This window comes from Cydia fagiglandana, chromosome 6, assembly GCF_963556715.1.
Source record: "Cydia fagiglandana chromosome 6, ilCydFagi1.1, whole genome shotgun sequence".
NCBI lineage: Eukaryota > Metazoa > Arthropoda > Insecta > Lepidoptera > Tortricidae > Cydia > Cydia fagiglandana.
In genome coordinates, this window is record NC_085937.1 from 14,605,254 (window position 1) to 14,626,129 (window position 20,876).

A 20,876-nucleotide genomic window follows, 5' to 3' on the forward strand; every position below is an offset into this window, starting at 1 on the left:
GAAATAAAAATTAATAATTAGAGACGTTTTTACTACTCGACGGGCGCTTCTCCCGTAGAAAATGTGTCGTTAACCCTTTGAACGTCACTCATATCGAGTGCGGCGCGTCATCGTAAACTTTTCCGGAATGCACGAAGGTTGATATTAGGCTGATGCCGCGCGCGTCAGTTGACTTCTTTGACGGTCAAAGGGTTAACTAGAAAGTCCCATTATTCAGCTTCGAAGATGGATATTTCGTGCTTCGGGTTAAGGTTGTAGACGTGGTAGATGGCTTTATTCACGATGGCATCGCAAATTCCAGACGTTACTCTAAAAATTAAGAAGCACATTAGTTTTAAACTCTCGTTTAAAACTAGATTTTACTTTAGGCCTGAGTTACACTTGTAAGTTTTACTTACGTAAGTAGGGACAAAGCTATTTGTTAGAATGAGATAACGATATTCATCTCTCAATCTGTAGTATAGCCGTGTCCCTACTTACGTAAGTAAAACTTACAAGTGTAACTCGGGCCTTAGTCAATGTGGAATAGCCCGGCATACAAAATGTTTAGTTGGCGAGACCGTCATAGGGCAAAAACTCTCGTAGGTATCGTAATAGATACTTACAGTGGCGGATTTGCAGGCTTTGCCGCCCTAGGCCCCAGGCCCTGTAGCCGGCCCTTTCTCAGCACCCATCATATGATGAGTGATTTGAGTTATTTCTTGTTATCATCAGCGAATTTTTGTCACATCCTGCCGCCCCTAATTATTTTGCCGCCCTAGCCCCGGGCCCGGGCCTTAGGGCAAGTCCGCCACTGAATAGATAGGAAAAATCTTCGCTCATTTTGTTCTACCCACCCTTCGTAAGTGGAGTGGAGCAAACAATTTGTAAATTTTTGGGTAGTTATAACATTTATTGGTTAACCGACCAATTACAAAACTGCCTGGAACAGTGAACGACCCGACTTTATCCTACATTATTTAATCGTGTAATGTTGTCATCTACGTCCAACTGGCTTAAGGAGCCATTTAAGGATAGATTTTGTTTACTTTTATTTAAATACCTAAAGATACAGACTATAGGTACAGTCGCCATCAGATATATCGGAGCGGCCAAGGTGTTCACAATATCTGAACAAGCACTCTAACGCCTTGACAATAGAGGCGTGCTCAGATGTTTGTGAGCACCTTGGCCGCTCCGATATATCTGATGGCGACTGTACAAGCGGAAGAGTTGGAAGCGACGAAATGGCTTGTAGACTGTCTTCTCCACACACCTTAGTCAATATTTTCGAAGTGTTGACAATGTTGGCATTGGCTTTGGTGATGATAAGTGTTATAGATAAGAATAAACTGCTTACCGTCTGCTTAAATTTGATTTCGCTTTGCTCTCTATAACATTAATCAAATGGGAATACGTTGGTATGTCTTCTTTGGCATAATATTCAATTTGGTTTTTAAACATTTTGCTATGTAGAGCATCCCTGAAATAATCAGTGAAATGATATTATTCCTACTTTCTCTTCAACATTATTATTATGAATAATCTCAAACATTAGGTGCTATTTTTGCGAAAACAGCCCAATATATTGACCATGCGGAGTATTTCGCCCATCTTTAATATCGTAAGAGGCCCAATGTCTATTACATTTCAATGTACCGAATAAAGTAGCAATTCTTTTGTTTCCCGGCTATCTCAAGCAAACGGAATTCATCCCAGTGTACTATAAAACAAGGTTCAAATTAAAAATATTGCATGATGGCCCGTGCGAGGTTAAGGGCTCATATAAACGGTGCGAGAATTCGCATGCGAGTTTCATTACACTGTGTTATTTGATCGGTCGGCTGAATTGATGTAACCTCAATGGTCCGCAATGTAACTAAAATCACATGCGAGTTTGCGCGCCGTCTAAATGAGCCCTAAGGACCGCCATACACGGCCTGCTTTGAGCAGTCAGTGCCAACAGCTTCAAGCGGTCGCCGTTGGGTGATCTGCAGTTTCAATACAAAATCGTCATTCGCAATACACGAACCGCTCAAGCAGTTGCAACTGCTCCAGGCGGTTGGCTGCGCGGTGAAATTTCATCATGCGGTCAAGCTGCAAAAGCAGTCCGTGTATGTTGATCACTGGGTTACTGCTCGAGCAGTCGGTGTATGGCGAATCAAGACGTCGCGTGAAGACGCACGACGGTTTCGCTACATTTACATTGAAGACTGAAATGAAACTTGCATTTCATTTCTCGCGCCGTCTAAATGAAACTCGTAATTTACCGTTCTAGTTTCAGTGGTATTTGAGAAATAACTGAAGTATATGAAATGCCTCACTTCATAAATATATTTTTTCTACTCGGGTACTTTTATCTGTCATTTACATAGTCACGAACGAACATATAAGGGCATACATTATTAATACTCATTAAAAGTCTATAGTCTATTGCCCAAAAAAGCACTTGTGTCGTTTTAGAGACATTACGATACGGTAAGCTAGTGCAGGGTAGCAGGTGCCACATACCGACATTACTACCAACGTGACAAACGATTGAATGCATACGGTTTTTATTAAAATAGAAACAAATTTGTACTGAGTTCATTGCTACCAACATAATAAAAAATACTTTTATACCCTACAGCACCACGACCCTGATGCGGTGCGGTAGTGTGTAACGGCTTAAAAAAAACATAACCATAGACATTACTCGTTTGTTTCTCGTTTCCCGCCTTTCCCGGTAATTTCTTATTCTTTGAGTACTTTGCGTTACTATTTGTTTTGCGTTCATAAAAAGTGTTGAAAATGGACAAAGAGGACTACATTGTTTCTACACCTGAAGAAATATCCGCTGCAGCACAAGCAGCGACCGAAAATTTGTTGCCTAAGTACTAAATCTCTTCTCATACGACAAATCTTATGAGAAGTTCATGGCGTGGAGTTTGGAGCACAAAACTTCGTCATTCTCTGAAAACGTCTTTGGTGTATTTTCAAAGACTAATTGGAAGCACCGGATCAGATCTATCTTTTAAGCAAGGTTGGTATATGTTATAAAAAATTTAGATACACATTTTTAGGGTACACAGTACAACGAGCTATATTTATGTACATTTTATATTTTTGCATTGAAACTGAATATTATTTAATTCTCCTCTTTCTTGTTACAGGTTGCAGCAATATTTGGTATTATGGGTGCTTGTCGCAGACAAGAGCTACATGCATATAGTAATACCTACTATCCAAAATTTACATTGACATTTTCATAAATAAAATTTTGTTTATAATTTTTTGTATTTTATTTAATATTGCCTACTCATAGAAAAAGCATTGTATGCGACGTTGTATAAGTAGTCAAAAAATGCTCATGGCGTATTTATTAACAATGTTCGCCTTCGGCTCACATTGTTACCCACGCCACTCACATTTTTTGACCCCTCTTATAAAACTGTTGCATAAAATACTATTTTTTAAAACTAGCACTTACCATAGTATCCCGTCTATGATTCTTATAATATCGTGTGTAGTCATACTGTTGCCAGAACTACCTCTTTGATAGTTGTCGTGGAGTTCTGATGTTAATAAATCGTAAGGTGGAGTCTGAAATAACAAAAATATATTTGTTTTTCTCATTTTTGGCGATCCAATAGTGTTAAAATTACTGCCAATTTTTTACTCGTGTGTCAGTGTTCTATGTCGAGCCTATATATAAGATCACCCAATAGGTGGGAATCTGAAATGGTTTAGTAGAGCAGCTCTTGAATTATTCGCTGCAAGTAAAGGCTCACTTTATTCTGAGAGTTGTATTTTTTCCACAAGAGTGGCAAAGTATATTTATGCGAATTTTGTATTTTGAGTGAGTTGACCCTGCCCTGTAATTATTCAAGATTACACAATAATAAAAAAATTAGAATAAATTATGGAATTTGTAGTAACAAGAATTAAAGAACCATTACAGGTGTGGATTTTTTAGTGAATTTTTAAAGTGATCATAATTTTTAAAAAACATGATTTGGATTTTTTTTTGTATTTTTATGATAACTGTTATGACTTGGTCTATCATCCGTTTACGGCTTGACATCGAATTATGGGACACCCTGTATATTGACATAACTTTACTCCAATGAAACGTATACACTTGACAATGTTGTAGTACCTGCTCCCACTGTTGTTTCAAAAGCATCCGTGGGTAACCATCGCGTTGGCCTTTGGAAGATATCGATATAGTAAGCGACAAGTAAAACGGTTGTGGTTTCTCTATGTCCAACACGTACGGTGGCTCATCGTTAATGCCCTAGAAATACAAATATATCGAATTACTTGGGCAACACAACTCAACAACAACTCAACGCGCACAGATTAAAACAATTCCTGGCAAAATGCGCCCCGAACAGATAAAGGTATTATTTTCTTTGTACAGCGTGTATGTTATTTTTTTGTCTATCGCGTAGGTATATAGGCCGTAGAAAGTGTTAAAAGCAATTGCTTTTTTCAATGTAGTAAAACTTACAGGTCGAAAATATCCTTCTTCGGTAATTATGAATTCTTGATAACACTTTTCCGTTTTAAATTTTCGCACCATTTCATTTTGTTGGTAGCGTTTGCGTTCGGTTAAATCTAGCAATTCACACGCCACTGTTGTGCTGTAATGTAAATAAAGGTGACAGTCCATTTCCAACGACAGCTGCATTACTGTTAATTTTACTATGGAAATTGACAATGACAGCGACGCGTTCAGTACCGATAGTGCAGCTGCGGTTAGAAATGGAATGTTACCATTAAGAAAATGCTCCGTGAACCTTTTTTTTACTCAATGCCATAATATACTGGCAATGGCACTAACTTGATGTTAGACTACCTACAAAATAACTACTACATCTCTCCAAAAGGATTGGCTAGGCCTTGGGAAGGCTCTCTATATAGGGTTATTTGAGTTATTTATTATTGTATAAAATGTATACAACAATGTATAAATAGCAGACTTAATGACAAATGGCATTCTTTACCAGTCAACCATAGAAATCCAGATTTTACGTGCCCTGCCTCAACTAAAATCCAATATAAATGTGCTATGCAATAGGGTATTTGACTACTATAGTCACATCAGTTTCTTTTTTCGAACTGTTGAAACGCTTTTGCACTAGCAATACTAATAGGTACTAGCATGTGACGTAACGATCAAATTACCTACTCTACAGTTTTATACGGGTTTTAAAATAGAAATTGTGTCTAAAAATAACTGCTGTACGTTTCTCTATTAATCTTCTGGTGCTTTATTTATTGCATAGTGTAAAACGATTCATTATAAATACAGTCAAATACCCTATTAACTTACGTGAACGTAGCAGGTTCCTGCAAGGTGTAAACCGTCATAGTAATCCACTCACAGCTCTTTGGCTGGATCACTCCCCAGCATGGAGTCATCACCACGTTGACTATATTTGCAATTCTTTCTCTAAAAAAAGATCATACACATTTTCATCTTTAGGCCTAGCACAGGAGGGGCGACAATATCTCGCCCGCGAGATAGACTACCCGCCTTTTTCAAACTGTATTATAAGAGGGACTTAGTAGAAGGGAGGATATTAGAGTTAGACCGTAAAAAGTCTGCAGCGATTTTGATAGCCCACGCGGTGCAAGTGTCATTTTAAACGTCAAACTTCTATGAAATGATGACGTATAAATAACAGTTCCACTGCGTGGGCTATCAAACACGCTGCAGACTTTTATTGGTGCGACTATAGTCTATTGCTGAAATACTGTCGCGCCACTCCTGTGCTGGCCTGGCTTGCCCTTTAAATATTTTATATCATTCCACCTGCTTTGGAGTCATTATAATCCTCCAAGCTGAATTTTGACACACTTCCCGCGTTAAATTGAGTTGAATTTTTGCACATAATCAATTAATCATACCTACAGTACCTATGCTGGATCGAATAAATTGGATAATGGATGTTTGAAACGGAAAGTGGCTAAAACCAGTCGTTTTATTTTCTATAAAAGAAAAACCAAAGGCAAACGCCATAAAGTTTAGGCTCAGTACCACAAAACAGATAGGTACAGAAATCAATCTACATACAAAGCGCGCTCGAGCAACGCACACGTAGACACTGCTCACGGACACGATATCTCGGACCGGTTGGGACCACTGCGAGCGCGAGTGCCATCCGCTTGAAACACGCGTTTGTGTCGTCTGTGAACTTTTTTGTGCAATAATGGAGAAACAAAAAAAGTTATTATAACTGTTCAGTAGTTAAATTGTTGTTTAAATTCAACATTAAACGGTGAATTATCGTTTTCAAACTACCAGTTTAACAATGACATTAAAATTAAAATATTTTAGTTATTATTAATTTATATTTCCATTCTTCCCGTTCCATCCTCAACAATAAATCAAACAACTAGATACGAGCTGATACGAGTGCTACTACCACGATAGTTTTTTGTGCATAAGCTATAGTTATCAACCCTAGAGCGACCGCCGAGCGTAGGTATGAAAAAACTTTTTACAAAAAAAAGAAAACCGACTTCAAAAATGATGAAATAAAATATTATCCTTTTTAAGTCTATGCGTTACTAACTGATATGTTTGAAGTCGGTGCCAAGCCAACTTTTAAAGCATACCATGATTTTGGTGCGATTCGATAAGGATGTACATTAGATTGCCTTACACGATGACAATGAACGTACTTTCTGTAGGTACAGTCGACGTTAAAAATATGTTTACACTTTTCGTCTTATTACAAAGGAGTAAGGTGCAAAAGTGTATAATACATATCTTTGACGTCGACTGTACCTTATAAGAACACGCCTCAGAACACACGATCAAACCTTCTTGGCACAGTCCGTACCATGTTTGTCGGCACGCAAGCGTGGGATTGGGACTGAAGTTATTTCCCGTCCCTTATTCAGAGGACTACATTTCAAAATATAAAACAATTCAAGGAATTTACTTTCTTGCCAAATTTCACCTAAAGCGGTTCAGTTGTTTAGCCATGAAAAGGCGACAAAGAGGCAGACAGAATTACTTACACATTTATAATAGTTATTAGTACAGTTCTAATGGGATTTATAGTCATAAAGCTGATTATTTTTGACGGGTATTGTTACTACTTGGCTTGGCACCGACTTCAAACATATCAGTTAGTAACGCATAGACTTAAAAAGGATAATATTTTATTTCATCATTTTTGAAGTCGGTTTTCTTTTTTTTGTAAAAAGTTTTTATTTTTCCATTTTTAGTTTTAACGCATTGTTAAGAGCGCGATGCATGAATGAAAAACAACATCATGATTAACACTAAATTCGTGTACCTACTTTAATAAATATGTAATCAGGAATTTTCTCGGGCCTGTCTGGGAAATTATAATTCCTGTCACTTCACTAAATCCATCCTCCGCCCCGCCACTGACCCAATCCCTCAAACCCCCCCCCCCCCGATCGTCGGCCCTGAACCAGCAGCCCATCAACCACCATTACCCGACCCCTTAATCCCCGACCCCTTAACTCCTAACCCTAACCCCCGATCAGAAGCCTTATTACCAGCTTACCAAGAGTTTGACATTGATTTATTCGCTAGCGTGTGTGTACTTACTTTCTTTGCATCTCGCTCGTACTGGCATATTAGTGCGAGCGAGATGCATAAAAAGTAAGTTACGCAGACGTTAGCGTTACTATAAGTCAATGTCAAACTCGTGGTAAGGCTACACTTGCACTACATCAAATTGGCGGTGTTCGGAAGCAAATGCTCGAGTTACTTTAGAAAACACCGAAATCACTTTACACGTGCCTTTAAAAACTGAGGAGTTCCCTCAATTCCTCATGGATTCCATCATCAGACCAGAACCAAAAATAATACGGAAACACCGCGGAGGCAACTTCTACCAAACAAAAAAAAGAATTACTCAAATCGGATCACAGGTGCCGGAGTAATCGCTGAACATACTACATTTAAAAAATCATCATCATTATCATCAAAACAATCATCATCATCAGGTCTACTTCATCAAAATGGTGGTTTTCGGAAGAAAATGCTCGAGTTGCTTAAGAAAACACCCAAATCGCCATGCATGTGCCTTTAAAAATTGAGGAGTTCCCTCAATTCCTCATGGATCCCATCATCAGAACAGAACCAAATTAAAATGGGACCAACTCGGAGGTAGCTCCTTTCAAACAAAAAAAGAATTACTCAAATCGGACTACGGGTCTCGGAGTAATCGGTGAACGTACATAGAAAAAAAAAAAAAAAAAAATAGCCACAACCGAATACAGAACCTCCTCCTTCTATGAAATGGAAGTCGGTTAAAAAGTGAAGTACATACATGTAATTGACTTCTGTACCTATCTGTTTTGTGTCAGTACAAAGAAAACTAAGTTTGAATATTTTATCACAGTTTTGACTGACACTTGTTCTAGATCGCATCGAACTTACGGTAGCCATATAAATCGTATGACGTGGTCTGTGTCGTTACAGATAGCTAATGTATCTCTGGTTAATGAATGTGTAGGTATTATTGGAATAGTTCTGTGTTCCAGAGACAAATATACCTGGAATGATAATTAATTAATTAAATGCGCAGCTTAACCTCGTGCCGCCCAATGCACATTAGGATGTACACTCAGTTTCGATGGAATGTCAACCTTAAAAAGAAAGTAGGTAGCATTTCATTTGTCTCGTAAAATTTTCGAACAAATGAAAATGAACCCAATTGAAAATACAACAAGATTCGAATTTCCTTGGCTATAATTTTGTATGGTGGGCGGCACGAGGCTATTGTACCTATAATGTATAACTGACAATAGGGCGTAACTATTTCATAGAGCAATTGCATCATTTGCAGCTTCTTTCAGCTCTCATTGTTCTAAGGCCCTATATCAGCCGCAGTACCAAGTGGCAACTGAAGATATAATGCCATCCCTTTCTATAAGCCCTGGGTCTGAACCAGCATGAAAGAGAGCAATAGAACTTCATTCGCCAATTGACATTGGTGTTAGGCTAGAATGGTCTGTCCTGGGTTGTCGCGTCTATTTCGTCGCCCCAAATCACGGGTAAAGTGAGCCAACCACGCTAAGGGCCACTTGAACCATCCCAGTAACCCGGGGTTAACCGGTTAAACCGTTAACCCAGTTTTAAAATGTACTGGTAACCGTGGTAACTCCAGGTTTAACCGGTTACCCCAAGCTGGTTACCGCTAAGTCTGTTGAGTCAGTTGAGGTTGAGTCTTCCATTACATCACTAGCAGTTATTTCATCGTTTGCTCGTCATTGCTTATTATTTTTGACAGTTGATAAACATGCTATGTGGTGATTGTGGCCTTGTAAATTACAGTATTTTAAACATTAAACTAGTAACTTACAACGTCTTTTCTGTACGCAGCCCTGATAACTTTTTCAACATACAATGGTATGTCGAGTCTTGTTTCCACGCAATTAGGGAGACCACCCTGCCCTTTGACCAATATTTTAACCGTGTCATACCCAAAAGAGCAGGAAAACGTGGCCTGTTGGTTAAACATTTTGTTCAGTTAAAATCATTTAAATCCTGTTTAAAGAATTAAAAAGTTGGTAACTGAAAATAGAGGTCAGTGGATAAAAGAACCCAGTAGCATTCCCGTTTAAATTAAAGAAAAGAGTTAAGGTTCTTTCAACCACTCAAAAAAAACTTCAACTGTCTAGCTGTCACAGTTCATGAGATACAGCCTGGTGACAGACAGACGGAGAGCGGAGTCTTATAGTTCGTTTTTTTTAGCATTAGAAATTAGGTAAACAATCTTGAAGTGTCTTTTAATTGAAAAACACATTTTAAAAATAAGTTACGGCAAATATGTAACAATTATGAATCTAATACGATCATTTATATTCTTCTGCTTTCATAAGTAATCGTTTTTGAATTTTAAAAAGCGTTTTTCAATTAAAAGACATGTCAAGATCGCTTACCTTCTTGCAAGTTCTTTCTAATGCTAAAAAAAACGAACTATAGTAATATGGTCCCGTTGTTACCCTTTTGGGTGCGGAACCCTAAAAACTAATATCTGTCGAGTCGTATGATAAAACGAATTTTCAAACCTACATAAGTTTGAACTTAAGTTTTTAAAATAACGTCTCCATCTTACTGGTAATTTTCGTCAATTTTATTAAGTTATATCTAACAATAAAAAATATTTACTTCATAGTCCACCATTTCTGTAGGCATGAATGCGAACGGGATCGCCAGCTTTCCCAATGGTGGGACCTCGGCGAAGTAAAGCAGACATTTGATGACCGAGTCTTGGCTTGTCGTGTTTCCTCGGAGGAGCCTCCATGTTGTGAACACCTCGGTGGGGTTGTAGAACCATATGATCTGCAATTGTGTCGCTTAACTTCAAACTCGGGTAAATCCATTGGACCCTCTTAGCAAATATCTACCCTATTACGTTTTCTTAATACTAAAATCGCATAACCTGACAGATGGATTTACCCGAGTTTGAAGTTAAGCGACTCAATTATATGTTGTCATGATAAATATTGTGTCCGTACGGTGTCTTTCGGTTCGTGTTCGTGACCATCATTTAATAATATTTCTCTTCGATTGATCTCAGATCTCGTCTTCAGAAATGGAAATTCGTTGATCGAAAATTTCTGTCACGTGAATTCAGCACGAGCGATAGAAATTTAATGTCCCTGTCTTTTTTCATTCGATGCTTTAATTCTGGGTATCGTGTACCTATGTCTAACAAATTCCTATGTAGGGGGGTCACGTCTCTCTGCAGCTGACTACATATACGAAGAGCATAATACTCGTTGTACAAGTACATATGCAGCATGCGTGTAATGTAAATACTTATATTGACCATGACTTACTCTAATAACCGGATCCAAATTATTTATGGGAACTTTCCCACATTCCAGTACAGCCAAGTAGTCATTCGTGTCAACAGCTGGTCTCCGTAAAGGAGTCAGTATCCCCTTGGATATGACATTCGCAAAAACGTGGATATATAAATACAACGACCTCTGATTGGGCAGAGTTAGCACGTAACATAGCGTGTTGAGGCCTTCGTATGTGTAATTAAACTTCAAATGTAAGAGCGCAGGATTGCCGGTCTGAAACGTTTTTAATCGTTAACTAACATAGGTACTTCTAGATTTCAGTGCTCAACTGCTCCCTCAATATATAATTTCATTGCTAAACCTGACACAAACATAATAGCTAGGTACAAACGTGTGTTACACTAAGCCATTAACATTAAATTATTTTTCTAATTACGGTACATCATGAGATTTTATATTTTATACCTAAAATACAGTCATCAAATATTATCTAAGTATGCACATTTTATATATTCTACAATCTATTCTGAACTTTTGTTGATTAACTAAAGGTTCAAAATTCAAAAACAAAACAACTGCTTCTGGGTCTCCGGACGAGAGAAGTTTTTTTGTTGGAGTCTAAGTTTTCGTATTGTACCTTTATAAGTAAGGTCAATATCCAGCCTACAGTTATTTTCTCTCCATTCCTCATTTTTGGACACATGAAGAGTAAAGATTTAAATAAACCGTTCAATATTCACCGAAACGATCCCATTCAAAGGCGTCAACTCAACCAAAGACCTGTGGACGCAGTTATGTATCCACTCGTACGTGGATATTCCTTTCTGGACCTCAATCATAGCGCAATCGCATATCTTCTCCCTTCGTAGGCTCCAGGCGACTGGTACATCATAGACACAGCCAATTACGAAGATGAGTTCTACTTCGCCGGGCCGCACGCAAAGGTCGGGAGCATGCAGGTTCACGGTCAAAGGCACGTTTGGTCGACAGTCCATTAAAGCTTTGTTGAATCTGCGTTGTGGGATAGATTAAATACTTCCTGTCAGTGATGTGCGCGAACATAGTAGTTGTTGGCAGCTGACCGAATCATCGAATGTCCTCTTACGTACTAAGGACAGTAAGGACCAAGCTATCATGGTGCACAAAAACTTCACAGTCAAAGGCAAATTGATAGGCTGTTCATCTTGTTAATGCTTTATTGATTTTGCAATGTCAAATTATTGGTTTTAATATACATATGTGATTAGTGATTACCTAGACAATAGTCGTTTAGTAGAGCCAAAAAACGTTATTGTGTTAACTAAGGATAAGCACGTTGGTGTACTTACTCATCGACATTAGTAATATTCCAAACGCAATGATTGCTCAATATCACTGGGCATTTCACTGATATCGTTCGCTTTACCTGAAAACAATATGTAGATATTAACTAAATGTCTGTCATATCAAATTATCAGTAAAAATTGGATATATAAATCCATTTGATCATGCCTCTTACTGTTAAGGTGCAGTGAGTTCAGGTGCTACAATTTACAAAAACTGCTGGATGAACCCACTGCACCTTAACGGTTAGCTCACGAGGCAACAAGTAAACAAGTTTATCTAAAGTATTTAAACTGAAATAAGGAAATAAAAATACATAATATGAAGCGAGTTGGTTAGTAGTGGTGGGTTAGGACTAGGGCTGCGGTAGAGCTGGCCCGTCGTCAAAGCCTAGGAATTTTTTTGTGGATTTAAATCTGTGCCGTTCTGTTAACAACTGTTAATTAGTTGATTTACCTTGATGCTAGGATATATTCCGTCATACCAAACGATGCATATACTCTTGGTAATGGGCTGGATCTCCTCAATCTGGTCGTACTCGTTGCGGTACAGCACCGTGTAAGTTATGTCGACCTGCCGGGGTCCCGCCCCATCTGGCGTCACCGTCAACTTGACTTCGCAGTGATTGGACGGTTTCAGACTATTCTGTTGTTAAACCGTACAGTTGATTTATGTACTATTTAGAACTCATGTCACAGTGACATTAATATGAGATATCTAGCGGCTTTCACACTGATTCTCACTGTGACAAGGTATTAAATGGTACAGAAAATTCATTGATTGTAATTTGGTCTGATTGTTAGCAGTTCTGTTGACAAGCTCCGAACCAGTATTTCCGTAAGATATTGCGCCGAATGCTGTGCTTAGAGAACTAATGGAAAAAAAACCCTCTCACACGCCTTCTTTATAGAGGATAAGCCTCATGCAAACATGAACATTTAGTATACATACCTACGTAGCTAGTTTATACATACAATTTCAGAGTCGATTTCCACCCTATCACCACTCCAATCGTCGTCCATACCATTGAGTGTGTAATATAGTTTTGACGTAAAAAAGCAAGAACAGTAGTTGTAAATGGTGATCGTGCGTGTAACCCTCTCTTTGACCACTATATCGTGAAAATTGTTCAATTTGGGTAATACCTGCAAAACAGATAAGTATAATTAGGTACTATGGAGAACGGCTACTTACATACAGCTTGAAATAGTTGAAATGGGTATTGAGCTTAATAGAAACATTAGGTAAAATGGACATTGAAAGATTATTTTCCTTTGGAAATAAATATTTATTAATCATAATAATCAAAACTTACTCTCAAATCGGGAAGCTCCGAGTATCCAGTAATCTGGATGAATATTTCTTTTGGTTCAGCAATGGGTCTGAAAATAACAACATCCTTTTATCTATCCCTGGTAGTTAAAGATTAAGCTCATGAATAGTTATACTATTTACAGGCTTCTAGTCTATCTTATTCAAACCAGTTAACTGCGCGGTTTGTGTTCATCATTCATCATTTCAGCCTATTTACGTCCCACTGCTGAGCACAGGCCTCCTCTCATGCGCGAGAGGGTTTGTGTTATTATTATTAATCGTTTTACCAAACAAATAGAAATGCCTTATTCAGAGGAACTAACCAATCAACATCAAAGTTCTCTTGAAAGCTTATTGTAATATATTACCTGCCATTTATCAAGACGACGCACGAGCACGTGATAGTGGTCTTGTAAACTTTGTTGGCCTCTTTCGGAAAGAACCACCAGTGGTAGCACAGTATTTGCTTGGGTGGTATCACTATTGATCCGCAGTCGTCCGCTCCGAGCCATGGCACAACATTTAATATTCTTACGCTGATGATAAAAGAAAAGGATTTAAATTTAAAGTAAAATTTAATAATGCACAAAAAATAATACTCATTATTATTAAAAGTTACCTATGCTCTTTTCTACCACAAACTTTTTCACAACACAAAGCTTTTTACTTTCAAGAAAGACGAAGAGAATGGTAAATAAGATATTTGCAGCATCATACACTTGACCTAGCATTTAGTAAAGCTAAAATGACTAACTGTATGCTCATCCTCGTAACGTTGTGGAAATACGCCGTGGCGTAGTTGGTGCATCCTGTGATGGTGGGCGGGAATTCGTAGACCGCTTGAGTGTCGGGGTTGTATCCGTGCGACATCAGTTCTAACTCACTGCTCTCAGCGTTTCCAGTTAGTTGTATGTAGGCCTAAATATAACAGGCCCCTGTTTCACCAACGTGACAGGTGCGACGAATTGTAAAATCACTGTTGCTGACGTCACAGGCATCCATGGGCTACGGTTGCCGCTTACCATCGGGCGGGCCGTATTCCTGTTTGCCACCATCATTGTATTATTAAAAAAAACTTTATGATATCGGAAAAAAACAGATATTTCTCTTGCTAAGTTTATGACAATTGTCACAAGATACACTACAATTGTCACGAAATTCCGACATATAACTCATTACCTGTCGAAAATTACCTACAATTCTTCTAAATCTTTGACAATTGTCAGAAACTTCGCAGGAGAAATATCAGTTTTTTTCCGATATAATAAAGTTTTTTTAAATAATACAACGATGGTGGCAAACAGGAATACGGCCAGCCCGATGGTAAGTGGTAATCGTAGCCCATGGATGCCTGTGACGTCAGCAACAGTGATTTTACAATTCGTCGCACCTGTCAACGATGTGAAATTGGGGCCAGAATTCAGCTAAATTATGCATAGGGTAAGCCTCAATTCGGTACGGTTTATACTGGTTTTGGCATTGGACTGTTACATGTACTTGTACAAGGTAGGGCGAACGATCAGTCAACGAGTACCTTATGATGCTTGTTCAGCTTTAAGTCCCATGTTTCGTAGAAGTTTCCTAAAGTCTTAGGTTCCAAGGCAACTGATATTATCTGCCACCCTCGTCCTTGTACTACGCCGCACATTGGCACGACCACAAAGTTCCTGATTTTAGTCAATAATTTAATTAGATCATTAATGTAATAATTGTGTCCAGAGTGATTCAAAGAATTATGATGTGATGTTATGGTAGTATGAACTTAATACGGTATTTTAGGTAAATACGTAAGTATGTACGTATCTATTTAAAAATCCCGACTTGATACATAATATTGACTAATCTCCATCTACTAAAAGGACGGAACAAATTTGTTATCAAAAAGTCACATTAAAACTTACGTTCCTATCGGTGCTTCGAATTTAAATTTCATAGCAGTTTCTAGTTTATTCGACAGCATAAAGTTAATATAAGTGGTTCTGTTTGGGACAGTGGGTGGTAGAATCACCTAAAAATAATGAACGTATGATTTTTTTGGTAAGTAAATATTTACTCTTTCGACACTCTAGAGAAGAGACTTAAGAAAAAGACAAATATGGGGTACAATCCTTATAGAGGACTTGGGTTAGATAAAGAGGAAAGTAAACGTACTTCACTAGGACAATCCCATTCTGTGTCCCATTCGGTGCAGTGAGACCACGTGTTGCCAATGCAGGGTATTCTAAACCACGTGTGTTTGATTTGCACCTCTTCACTATCCTTGTCATATCTCTCATATGAGAAATCGCCGCACATTAGATAGCCGTAAACTTCGACTTCTAATTTAGGCCTACAATTAATTAATTAATTTATGAGAAACAACTTCCCAATATTTGAACCATGTTTTTGATCTTAAGTAAGTCTAGAATGAAACAGGCCCCTGGCGTTTGTTGGCTCGTTGCTGGGTAGACGACATTCAGAAGATTGCGGTTCACTTCTGTATGAGATTAGCTCAGGTCCGGGACAAGTGGCGTACTACAGAAGAGAGGCCTTATGCTCAGCAGTGGGCGATAAAGGGCTGATATGGTGACGGTGAAGTTTTGAATCAAAATTTCATGCCATTTCTGCTCACCAAATCCCTGACTCTACAGACCTAACCCCAAACCTTAATCAGATACTCTCAAGTGTAATGTAGGTTAGTTTCCTTCTGCTTATTCCTCCGATTAAATTACATATACATACCTAAACCTAACTGTAAACAATCTTGATTCCTTTGCGGGTATTATGGACTCAATCGGGTCTATTAGGAAGATATTGTCAGGATCTGCAAGTATATTTATTATAGTAATAAAGTTGCATTAGACTGCATGATTGGCTCGAATTCATGCGTGACACCTAAAATGACACCGCTTAACTGGCACTATTCTTACTTCTTAGTACCCGTATAAGTAATAGTATACCAGGTGTAACATGAGGAAACCGAATAATTTTAACCACGCATTTCTGAGGTCAAAAGAAGTAAAAAATATAATATGAGTTTAGGTCAATTTCGCCAAAAAAATTTTTTTTGTTTTGTTTTTTTTTTCAATTTTTGGAATGTATTTGTACATAAAAAATAAATGTTATTGGTAAACTTGTCACTTAAAATTTATTTTTACATTTTTTTTCGTAGAACCTACTTTTTGTTACTGTTAGTGTTACTTGTCACTTTTTGATATCTATCAATAAGGATATTTAGACTACGTCCCATAACAGCAACATCACCATCAAAAAGGCCTTTTTACACTATGTAACAATAAAAACTATTTTTTTTTAAATTAATAATATCTCTGAAACTAGGCGAATATCAAAAAAGTTTATAGGACATTTTTGTCTCTAAATATGATCAAGAATACGCTGTTAAAATTATTCGGTTTACTCATGTTACACCGTGTATAAGTCAATGTGAATTACCCATTTTGAGAAAGATGGGTTTTGGGTGTTTACTCGTATTTTACCTTTTGTCTGTGTATAATAAGAATCCTAACCGATTTTTTAGGTATATCTTCTACGATTCTCGACTACCATAAAAAGATTAAAGCGTCAACTTCCGTACTTTATAGGTTAAGCAGCTCCAGACCGGAGCCTGGGTCTTTGCTGGGATGCAACTGTGCAGATGCAACATGTTGGGCCATCCTCGGCAAGCATAGGTAAGTATGTTTGCTGAGGATGGCCCAACATGTTTGCCGGCATTGAACCTGGAATCCACTGTATAAAACCGTTTTCCTCTTCGTGATTTGTGACGCACAGAGTCTGCGATATGTTCCTCGAGACATCAGACACACTTCCGACTCCAAAGTCCAGGTATTTATTGAAGACTGACGCCGAAGGTATGTAAGTCAAGCGATTGAGACTGTTCTCCATCAAGTGAACGAACCGGTTTTTGTGTTTGATATTCTTTCCGAAAATGTGGTTCTTCATTGTGAACATCGGGTTGCCGGGTAAAATGACAGTGGCTATCATGTTAAGGAATCGGGGAGGCTGAAAAAAGTGGAGTATGAAAAGTTGTAGTCCAATACGACTTAAGTAAGTGCATACTAGACAGGTATCTACTCTTAGTCATGGTAGAATCCCAGGCATCCAAGGGCTCCTTCAAAACGGTAAGAAGGGTGACGTCGGAGTGGCTTTTAGTGGGTATACCTCCTCTCCCATCTCAATAGGAAAGGACGGCTGCAGGAGGGAGTCCCACATATCCCCAGGCCGGAGGAATGCGTAACGCATTTTACCACTCCGTCAACACAAAAAAGGTATCTACTCTTAAAATGAATGCTGCGTGGTTAGAAGAGATTTAATGACAAACCCAGTGTCACAATCAGTTATTCGCATATTATAATAGTATTTTCAACTACTACTACTATAAGTGCATTTTACCATGATTTTACCTGATGTAAGACCAACAAGGCCAGCTCAGCTGTGTAAACTCCAAGAGCTATTCCCTTAAATAGCACAGTAGTCTTTATAGTTTCGTATGCTCTTATCAATCCACAGTTACCTGTAGTTATCTGAAACCATCATAATCCAAATGTAAGCACTATATATACGCAGGTACATTCAGTGGCAAAAACATATATGGAACTGAAGCTAAGCGAAAAAACTGATCTGAGTCACGCCTGTGAGATATGATATCTGACCATACGTGGAAATCATAGATTTACCTGGAAATACCCTTGCCCAGATAAGGGCAAAAGCCATTGATAAGTAGTTTCCATAGCGGATCTGTTGATAATATTGACCACTGCCCTCCTTTGCTCCAGAACATTTTTACAGATTTTAAAAGTAAGCTTCTTTTCACTTAGTGTTACATCTGGACCTGAACGATTTTATTGCCATCTTAAGAATACAAATTTTAAGCTACTTATTGCAAATATAAACGTGTTCTTCTAGCGAAGCTAAGCGAGTCTTCTGGACGGGCGTACGGCGTACAGGTCGCGTAGCCAAAATGCCAATCTCTTAGGCTCATCCGTAGCGATCGAAACGCAACTGTCGCACTAATATGGAAGAGTGATAGAGAGACACAAAGCGTTTCGTTGTCGAAGCAATAGCACCGAATAAATTATTAGTACTAGGTACAGAAGACTCACTCTCTAACAAAACGCGTCTGTCACGATCAGCACAGATATGGCCGCTAGGTGGCGACAGGGCCACGCGCGGCTTATGGCAAACCCCAAAATTGGGGTCGAACGGATGTACTTTTAGCTACCTGTAGCAAAGCGACGAAATCGCGGAGTGAGCCACGCCTGGCAATAGCGATAGTAACCTTGGCTAGGCCGGCAGCCGGCAGGACTGCGCGACCTTAGTACGTTCAGAGGCTTCGATCGAGTTAGTGGACAGCGTACGAGCCCAATTTCGAAGAAAAACCGCAAATTGGCTCGCCGATACCACATGATCTTAGTTATGCATATAATATCTGCCTATCTGGGAGACCGAGCTTTGCTCGGAAAACATATAAAAACTCTAAAATGCGCGTTTTCCCACAGATAAGACCTAGCTAGATCGAATTTTCGGCCCCAAAAACCTCCATAAATACCAAATTTCATCGAAATCGTTAGAGTCTTTTCCGAGATCCCCGAAATATATATATAAATAAATAAATATACAAGAATTGCTGGTTTAAGATAGCATTCGGCAAGACGCTGCCGCGACCCGGCTGCCGCGACCGACCGCCGCCGCCGAACGCGGCAGCCTCTTGCCGACGCATACCTTTAAAAGTATTAGATAGATTAGATATAGACTGATGGTCAAGCAAATCTTGTCAGTAGAAAAAGGCACGAAATTCAAATTTTCTATGAGATATTATCCCTTCGCGCCTACATTTTTCAAATTTGCCGCCTTTTTTTACTGACAAGATCTGATTGACCAACTATATACAGAACTGCTATGAAATAAACGTGTAAATTCAAATATTTGACGCCAACTACAGGCTACCTACAAAGGAATTTTTAATCATGGACGGCTTATATAAAAAAAACCGGGCAAGTGCGAGTCGGACTCGCGCACGAAGGGTTCCGTACCATAATGCAAAAAAAAAAAACAAAAAAAAGCAAAAAGAAAACGGTCACCCATCCAAGTACTGACCCCTCCCGACGTTGCTTAACTTTGGTCAAAAATCACGTTTGTTGTATAGCCCCATTTAAATCTTTATTTTATTCTGTTTTTAGTATTTGTTGTTATAGCGGCAACAGAAATACATCATCTGTGAAAATTTCAACTGTCTAGCTATCACGGTTCGTGAGATACAGCCTGGTGACAGACGGACGGACGGACGGACGGACGGACAGCGAAGTCTTAGTAATAGGGTCCCGTTTTACCCTTTGGGTACGGAACCCTAAAAAAGGAAACTTACCAATGGACTTCCCAAAGATGGTGAACCTGTAAGTGTTGCCAGCCGTATCATCAACCATGTAATAGTCCGTGTAGGCCTGCCCCGGGATTTTGGGTTTGAAGCGGGCCAAAACCTCAACGCTTTCCCGTGGCTTGACCCGGGCAGACGTCACCGACAGGTTGAATACTTGATCAACGGTATTTATGACGTAGATCAGTGCAACGCGGTAGGACAATGGTACCTAAAAATCATAATTTTAAGCAAGTAGAGTGTAAACTTTACCGACACGCGGTTACTAATAATCGCATGTCCCAGTCTTCAGCGTCGGCATGACCATTATGTGTAATCTAGATTTAAGTTACATGTATCCGGTCGCCGGCCACTATGTGCTGAGAGACAGAGAGAGATATATATGTCATAGAATATTGCCCTGTCGCTCTTAGCAGCAATATACAGTAGAAAGTGTCCGACGGGTAGATGTAATATCCCATAATAACTGTTTGATGTCTAGGTACATAATTATTATATGATTATTTGTAGGTACATTTTGCCAGGCATTTTGCCATGGCTCATATGGGAGCCTGGGGTCCGACTTGACAACTAATCCCAAGAAATGGCGTAGGCACTAGTTTTTACGAATGCGACTGCCATCTGACCTTCCAACCCAGAGGGTACACTAGGCCTTATTGGGATAAGTCCGGTTTCCTCACGATGTTTTCCTTCGCCGAAAACGACTGGTAAATATCAAATGATATTTTTACCTAGATATATAGTTAAATAATATCTACAAATTGAATTCACTCACATTGGATGTATTTTCAATCCATACCGATTTTTCAACAACCGTGTCGACTGGAACAGATCCGAAGTCTACTTCTTTTATTTCACATACACTTTCATCCGATACTACATCCATTATTATTTATTTTAAGTATTTGAGGAAAAAATACATAAATTATTTTTAAACAATGGCAGATAACACCAAAGAGTAAAGTAAGTATAACACCATGCTTTACATCAGTAGTTTTAAAACAAAACTGCCGCCATATTGCTAATAATGCCAAGTAAAAAACACTATTCCAGTTACATCGGTTAAAGTTTATCGTTCTCATATATCAAATTATTTTAA

At 38.7% G+C, this 20,876-nt stretch overlaps 1 protein-coding gene across 1 annotated transcript; it reads right to left on the minus strand.

Moving 5' to 3' along the window:
* Positions 1-34: 34 nt before the first annotated feature.
* LOC134665280 (uncharacterized) lies at positions 35-20,670 on the minus strand. The gene is made up of 26 exons (XM_063522181.1): positions 20,553-20,670; positions 19,769-19,988; positions 18,081-18,235; positions 17,808-17,927; positions 17,124-17,406; positions 16,129-16,210; positions 15,559-15,736; positions 15,309-15,415; positions 14,942-15,074; positions 14,162-14,325; positions 13,776-13,943; positions 13,409-13,475; positions 13,068-13,238; positions 12,550-12,738; positions 12,099-12,175; positions 11,511-11,781; positions 10,801-11,043; positions 10,127-10,300; positions 9,318-9,461; positions 8,393-8,508; positions 5,297-5,416; positions 4,472-4,604; positions 4,118-4,255; positions 3,449-3,561; positions 1,340-1,462; positions 35-309 (listed from the first exon to the last, which is right to left on the minus strand). The coding sequence occupies exons 1-26, from the start codon at positions 20,661-20,663 to the stop codon at positions 210-212; spliced, it is 3,900 nt and encodes a 1,299-aa protein (XP_063378251.1). The 5' UTR covers positions 20,664-20,670; the 3' UTR covers positions 35-209.
* Between the last annotated feature and the right edge of the window lie 206 nt (positions 20,671-20,876).